Source organism: Elaeis guineensis, chromosome 3 (assembly GCF_000442705.2).
Source record: "Elaeis guineensis isolate ETL-2024a chromosome 3, EG11, whole genome shotgun sequence".
Taxonomy (NCBI): domain Eukaryota; kingdom Viridiplantae; phylum Streptophyta; class Magnoliopsida; order Arecales; family Arecaceae; genus Elaeis; species Elaeis guineensis.
The window spans coordinates 101,002,233-101,010,366 of NC_025995.2; the positions used below are offsets into that span (position 1 = coordinate 101,002,233).

Consider the following 8,134-nt stretch of genomic DNA (forward strand, 5'->3'; position numbering starts at 1 on the left):
TGACAACAACATAGGAGTACCCTACCGGCCTGCACCTCACTACAATCGCAGGCACATATACTTTCACTGATTATATCAAAATTTTAGACCATGAAGTGTTGCCGCCCTAAGATTTTGCGCTGACATTATTCAATTAATGTCACAATACTTTGGTACCTATATCGACAAAATTGGCACCCAGAGGACAAAATTTACAGCCAGCCCTGCTGTACCCTCTCTGCCAGCACATGGATTTTGAGCCCAGAGAATCTGTATCCAAATCTCACATTTCAGGTCCTTCGAGCCTAAGGTCAGAGATTCATCAGCTAGTATTATTTCAAAATTCAGCAAGCAGCATATCTTCAAAAGCTGAGCATTTAATCCCATCCTCAGCTGTGCGGCAGTGATACGTCCAAAATTTACTTGGACAATCAAAAACATCAAGGATTTGGTTACACACGACAGCAAACAAAAAAAACAAAAAAAGGAAAATATTTAAGAATCAAGACAAGGTCGCACTCAATCATAAATATCAATCTGATCAAATAGCCTGATCAAATAGGCAAATATGAATAAAGCAGTTGAACCACCCCATGACCACACCAGACAGAGAGGAAACGCTGCAGATCATGCAAGAGCACCCATCTCTCGCCTTGCATAACCCCAAGATCACATCACAATAGACCATGGAAATGAAGATAAATAATCAAAAGCATACATACAAATCATCACATAGATGCAACAATAGAAGGCCAAGTGACACTTGGAAGGAAGTTCTGTACAAGACACATCCACATCAATGCATGACAACCAAACCTACCAGCCTGTAGCCCTTGAACATTCACTCCACAGACATCAAGCAGGCCTTCCAGAAGGGCCCAACCATCCCACCCGGCACCGAGCTCAAAAACAAAACCATCCCCGTTGGACCACAACCATGCATCCATGCACCTTCGCTTTAACAGATATATCATCTTACATGGCCCCCCACAAAGGCTAATAATATTCGGCTGCCCCCCTTATCCATCCACGTTAAAAAAAAAGAATTTAAAAAAGCAGCAGCAGAAAGAGATCCCCCAACAAGTTTCCTCCAGGAAATCATGAAAGGGATACAAGGCAACCATTTTCCCCCAAACCAAAGACCATCCACCCACCTTACCCTAAAGCAAGATCACAACCCCCAAAAGGATATAAAAGCCACGCTGCGGCCCCCGCCCACGCGCGCGCCCGCCCGCCCTCCCCGAATCCACCGCCACATGCGTACTCCTGCCTCGAGCTCCCATCATGCCCCTTCGGTCAAAAGAGACTGCTCTCGCGCTTTCCCCCTCTTTGTATCACTTGAAATCATCTCCCCTCACCACCCACACCCCAACACACACAGCACAAGCCCACAAAGACACTAACAGGACTGCTTTATTGGACCATCATACATACTCCCTTCACCCCCATCATCAAAAGACCAAGGAGAGAGAGGGTGAGAGAGAAGCCTCGCACCCCCCACTAATGGAATGCACTAGAGTGCCGATTCCTACCTTCAATCATTGGAGCCGTGCGGACAGAGCCCATTGGCTTCTCTCTCCTTTCCCCTGGACCCCCACAAGCTCGATCCTATCCTCCCATCCTCTCTCTCTCGTTACGTAAGGGGAGTAAAGAAAAAGATGAAAAAAAAAAAAAAAAAACGGAGTTTCTACAGCTATTACCGGTGCCAATTACTACCACAAACCAACACTAATATATGTATATAGTGCTACTAGATATGGAGGTGCCGCTGTTGATGTTGTTGCTACAGTGGAGTAGCACCCAGAGCCTTGGCTTTCAGCTTAAGGGTCCTGAGGTAGCGAATGGCTTCGTCGAGAATGGTGGCCGCGTCTTTGCCCTTTCCGCCCGGAATGATTCTTCGCAGTACGCCGACCGTCTCTTGTATCCTGGCCCTCTTCAGACGCTTGCTTCCATGGTGGGAGTCACTGTGTGTTTCGGCCTCTTCTTCCACCAGCCTTCTTTTCGCGCCACCCCTCACCCAGCTGGACTCGGCGTCATCGCTGGTATCTTTGTTCCTATAGTCGGAGCACAAGTCCTGGTAGTGATCAGCTACCGCTGAGCTCGCTGTATCTACGAGCGATGCGTCGAGTTCCAGATCAAATCTTCTTCTTTTGGCTGGCACGGTAGAGCTGGCAACCTCTTCAACACTCTCTGCCGCCATCTTCATCGGAGAGTGCCCCGTGCTCGCTGCTTCTTCCTCATCATCATCATCAGAGTCCGAGTACAGAAGCGCATCGATTTCTTCGGTGTCTTCATGCATCTCCTCGCCGCCATGGCCATCGGAAACGTTGGTCTCATTGCTGCCCTGCACGTCCGGTGCTGGATTCATGGACATCGGACTCGCAAACGGGGTGCCCGATGAGCTGAAGATTAAGCTCGTTTGATCCCCCGAGTGATCGAAAACCAGGAATCTCTTCTGAGAATCAGCAAATCCTGTCGGTCCATGGGTGTGGACGGAAGGCGTTATCCATGCCGGCGTCTTCGGCAGGGTTCTCTGTGCTTGAAACACAGGGAAAGGAGGGGCAGCATTGCCAGAGAAAGCACATCCATAAGGGTTGAAGTACGTAGGAAACATCATGGAATTGGTGTTCTGCCGCCCGGCAGCAGGTTGCCGGAGACTACTCGCGCAGTTGAAGCTACTAAATCGCCATGGTGAGTGCGGACAGTAGATCCACGGATCGACGTCCTTCCCCATCAACAAAAATCACCAGAGCAATCACCTAAAACACCAGTTTAAATAAATAACATCGCCAAACAATCAGAAGGACAAATAAAACTGTATAATAGCCAAAAAAATAAAAAAAAAGACGTAATGGACTGACAAAAGCATGGATTACCAGGCGGAAATCAGCTAAGATCGAATGTCCTATCCACAAGAATCTCTTCAAGTAACTGCAAAGATTCCAGCTTTATTTGATGAAGCAAAGGAGAGAGCTGATCTACGTAACGGGCTTGAGGAGATGGCGGAAATATTCGGCCTGGACCAAGACAGAGATTGGATTCTTAGCATCTTATGCTATTAGAGAAAGCTTAAAAAACTCGAGCTTTGATCTTTAGAACCCTAAAACCAACCCCGACATCCCCCACAAAACAGAGAGAGAGAGAGAGAGAGAGAGAGTTTTCCCGCTCCCTTCTCTCCTTCTGATCTTTTACCTGGCAATCCTGTAATGGCTGGAAGCAAGCTATGATCCTAACGATTATGGTGGAGCTACCGGCGATCCCATTCTCATGTTTCAAGGCTCGGAATCTCGTCTGTGTCGCTGCTTGGCACACCATTACTACTCTTCTTGCCCTCGAATACGAACCAGTCCAACAGGAATTAAGAAGAAACCCAAAGAAATGGGAAGAGTAAAGAACCCAATAACTCTCCGCAGAAGACAGCTCAGACAGAGTCTAGGAGACCAGAAGAAGAAGAAGAACAGATCCCCCTTGCTTCTTGTTCTCTTCGAGGTCTCAATGAGTTGTAAAGGAATATGGCTTCGATGCCATGAACCAAGAGGACGGAACAACAGCAGTAGAAAGAGGCGAGCAGGGGAAAGGGAAGTAGAGTTACAGAATGACCCTACAATACAAGTTCAAGGAAATAACTTTCCGGAGAACATCTACGGAGAGGCTCAGCCACAACATGCTGTTCCACGTCTTCCGCCACCCTTAAGATCCCTGCAGCACCGAAATCTGACTTAGAAAACACTTTTAAAAAAAGTCTTTAACTTACTCAAAAAATAAAAAATCCCAGCTCAACACCTACAATCCCTTAAAAATTTGGAAGAAAACAGCTTCGTGACATCAAATTCCTCAAAAAGTACCAATTTTGAGCGGAAAATTCAAACACCCAAGCGACAAATCTCGTGGAACAAACCAGTTTGCTGACCTCGGCACGAAAAGCATAACAGATCCATCAACTTGCAGCGGAAAAAGAAAACACAATCTAAGCCAAAAATCTCGTAAAAATGAACGATTACATGGATTTTTATCTGAGAATCCCCAAAAAAAACCCAGAAAACAACAGATTCGAGCATAAATCACAAGAGAAAACCGATTCCTTGAGCAGAGATCGAAAGGCTTCCAACATCTATCAACTTACACCCAAAGAATTTCGCCAAAGAACAATTCCTAATGGAAATCCTCAGATCGCTTCGCCCTATACGGATCGAGACAATCCAAGACCCAATTCCACGCGCGGATCGGGAAACGAGATCGAGGAGGACGGGCGCAAGATCACGGAAGGGGGAAAACCCAAACCAGGCTTCTCGGAGTAGGAGATCACGAGAAAGGGGGAGGAGAGGAGCGTGGATTTTATTGGCTTCCTTGGACGAAAACACCCTTGCAAGTTTAAAGATCTTACGAATAGTTCGGTGGTCTTTAAGTGTAATAACCTGCCCTCGGAGGTTAAAGAGGGTTAAATTAATGGGGTGTGGTCAAATGAGGTGTTGACCGGAGGTTCGAACCCGTGGGTTAGTTTATGGGGGTTGGTGGAGAGGGAAACGAATCTCCCTCGCGGGAATGTAATCATGTCGATCTTTTTATTCCCATATTGCCCAGGAAGTGTCAAACGAATCACCTAGGTGCCACGCCCAATAACTGGCAAGATTCGTTCACGTGTGTGTCCACCACATTGGAGAGTTTAATGAGTTTGGGTTTATCAAAAATACATATGTATGCGGGCGTGGATACGAAATTTTCATCAATATGTAAATAATTTTACTGTGAAAATATATATTTTTTAAGCACCCTGGATCTCCTGAGATGCAAGCCTCCAGATACAAGGTGCCAACTCCATGCTAACCTTTGTAGGCTGCTTTATAGGCTGAGGATACATTTAGTCGAAGAAAGCTGGATACTTCTATTATAGTTACGTAGTTGGAAGAGTTTCATTTTTATTTCGACTCCAAAAAAAATATAAAAATATTTTCATCCTCTAAATTCAATCCGGATATTTATTTAATATTTAAATTTTATTCTAATTTTATTTTTAGTCACAGATCAAATGTATAAAAAATATATTAGTAAGGGTGGAGCCATATTTTGATTCGGAGGTTCAACTAAATTTTTAAATTTTGGTACAATATTTTTAGAGATATATAAATATTATTCAAAAAATTTTATAGATATATATATTTATTTGAATTTTTTTAAAATAAAAAATTTTAATTAACTTGGTGGTTTGAACCTCCACTCCCGGATTTAAATTGTTTCTCTCATTTTTTTTCTCTCTTACTTTTAATTAATATAATATTATTAAAATTATTATTTATTTATTTATTTATTTATTTTAATTTATATATTGAATCTTCTGTATGAAAATCCTGACTACGCTATTGTATATTAGCATTTCTTATAAAATGCATGAAATATATAACAAGTATTGTAAACCATCACCTCAGCCTCGACCGACCATATCCTCAATTATGATCGAGATAGGTAAGGATTGGCTACAGCCGACCTAAAGGAGTTAGAAAGCATGGTCTCAAATTTGGCAGGTCTTCTCAGTTCAACAAGACAACCAATTCGGGAGAAAGATAATCCTTCACGCTGCCAACAAAGACTAAATAAAGAAGATCTAACCATCGGGATCTGATTTCACCCTAGAAGGCAACTACCAGCTAGCTCCACATTGTAAATACGAAAATATGACTCCTGTTAGCATGCTCCACATATATTTTTCGAGAGCATTGAGTCCCTCCAGCATATACGACTTCAATTCTCCTTCTATAAATAGAGGAACGTGAGGACCTTCAAGATAAACTCTGAAAAAACCTCGAAACGCTTTCTCTTACAGTTGTTCTCTAATTTCGAGTTAATTTGAGTGTCGAAGATAGAGTTCATGAGACAGGTCTCGGGTCTTAAACTCTATTCATTTTTTATCGTGCTTCGGATCAGGCTTATGTAAAATTTGATATTCTCTAAGCTCAAACCTGGCCCATGATCAGATCTAGTCGGAGGGTCTCCGCCAAAAATTTTTTCGATCAGAGACTAGTTTTGCAGGTCCAGCTCTGACATTCAGAAGAATACTTCCATCTCATCTCCAATCGAAGATACTTCCATCTCATCTTCAGCCGAGGATGACTTCACTTTATCTTCTAATAAAGATCCCTTCATCGCATCTTTTTTCAGAGAGGCAAAGTCTGGCTTCATCGGCTTGGGTGTTGGGCCACAACAACAAGCATGCAAGAAATTTTATAAATTTACGTATTATTAATTCCTAGCCACTTAGTATACATAAAAGTATCATGAGGATTGTAGGTGGCAAATGACACAATACAATAATCAATAAACAAACATAAATTCCTTTGCAGCTGTTCCTCTTCGAAGTGCAGCAATTATTTCAACATCGACTTTCTTGGATAAGGTTCTTAGAAGCCCAACCTTTTCCCTCTGGATAAATGTGATGAAATCCCTATGCTATGCTATACCTTCTGCCTATTCATAACTCGGTTACAAAACTTGATCAGTATGACCAAACATATAATTGAATGGACCAATGGAAAATACTTAATTTATAACAATAGAAGCCACGTTCAAGATTTACTAATATTAGGGTCAAAGTTGCCTTACTTTCGCAAAGTCTTGACTAGATTTTTCATATTAACGGTGACGTAGTCTTACAAATATATAAAGAGAGTTGATGCTGATTGAATGGCATAAACCAATGAATTATAGAGAGTATAATGCTGTGTGCACCTATAATTGCTTGATCTCTATATTGCACATCACTTTCTCATAGTGCTATCTGACTTCACGAAGCGTGAGCTCCATCTCTCACTCGGCATATCCTTCTTCCTTGTGTCCTTTTGTGCCTGTAGGTGGATGCTTTTTTTAACCTGCGGAGGCTTTCATGTGAACTCCTTTGTTGGCCTTCTAGTGTCCCACTTTCCTCCGCACAGTGGAACGCGTGAACCGGAGCCTGCTTCGTGCTTGTAAGTTTTTTTTCTTTAAATAATGAATGGGTAGAAAAATTAAGAAGAAATCATATTGGAGCTTGTACCACCTCTCTCAGCAGTCACCACCCATCTCTCTTCTTGTACAACCATGGCTCCAGATTATTTCCACGTCGAAGGAGATTAAAACCGAGGGTGGATGGACGATCCTCCAACTAAAATGACAGAACTTGTGATCTTTTTTTTTTTTTTTCCCGATAATGAATTAGAAGACACCATTTGTCTCATTCGAGGTTACAACTGCCCACTTATTACTAGTTTTTCAATTTTTTTTTTTTGGTTGAATTCAATTACGTTTCATTAGATGATAAAATGTGCTTTAACGAAAGATGGTGATAGAAAGATATCAGCTTACTCTCCGTGCTAAATTTTCATTTTTGAAGAGCAAAAATTAAGACTGAAAGTGGGCTCGGATCAGTTTCAGATCGAATTTCGGACTCAGTCCGAAATCATTCAGACCGGACTTAAGCTAAAAAATAGGACCCATTTTACTTTCGGACCGAACTTAGGCCTACCTTAGGCCCGGTCCGAATCCGGTCTGGATCCGAATCTGAATTTTAGTCCGATCATAAACCCAAATTTTAAAGCTTCTATCCAGCATTCCATCCTTCAATTTTTCTTCAGAGTCTCGATTTTTTCCATCGAGGTCTCGTCTCGAAGGGCCCTAGCCCCGTCTGTCGACCATTATTGTCCTCACTCCCGATCCTCCCTACTCTCCCGCCAGCCATCGGTCTCCACCATCGATCTCCTCCCGATCTTTAGCAGTGTCGGGCTCCCCCCTCCAATCTCCTGCAGGTACTCTTCTTTCCACAGGTCCGCCTCCATGGCTCCATCCCGTTCTCCCCCGGACCGCTGCTCCCTTGGACCTCGACTGTCGCTCCCAAGCCCCCGGCTCCCTCCAATCGCCACTCTCTCGAGCTTAGATCATCGCTCCCAAACCCTTGTCTCCCTCCGATCGCTGCTTCCAAGGCCCCGTCTCCCTCCGACCGCTGCTCTCTCGGGCTTAGACCGTCGCTCCCAAGCCCCTGTCTTCCCTCGACCGCCACTCCCAAGCTCCACTACCCAGTCTCCCTCGAGCACCTCGACCTCTTTTAGAGAGTCTGACAAGCTCTTCGATGGTGTTAACAAGGCCTGCAACCGGTCTCGCCACCCACACCAATCTCGACCGCTCCACTGCC

General features: G+C 43.7%; 1 protein-coding gene across 1 annotated transcript; it reads right to left on the bottom strand.

Moving 5' to 3' along the window:
• Nucleotides 1-672: 672 nt before the first annotated feature.
• On the bottom strand, nucleotides 673-4,280 carry LOC105041410 (transcription factor SAC51). The gene is made up of 4 exons (XM_010918380.3): nucleotides 4,103-4,280; nucleotides 3,172-3,678; nucleotides 2,856-2,996; nucleotides 673-2,738 (listed from the first exon to the last, which is right to left on the bottom strand). Exon 4 carries the CDS (start codon nucleotides 2,711-2,713, stop codon nucleotides 1,763-1,765), a length of 951 nt encoding a protein of 316 aa, XP_010916682.1. The 5' UTR covers nucleotides 2,714-2,738; nucleotides 2,856-2,996; nucleotides 3,172-3,678; nucleotides 4,103-4,280; the 3' UTR covers nucleotides 673-1,762.
• Nucleotides 4,281-8,134: the final 3,854 nt, after the last annotated feature.

Excerpts from the sequence above, each read along its gene's own strand:
- LOC105041410 (XM_010918380.3), bottom strand. The coding sequence starts at position 2,713 with ATGGGGAAGGACGTCGATCCGTGGATCTACTGTCCGCACTCACCATGG.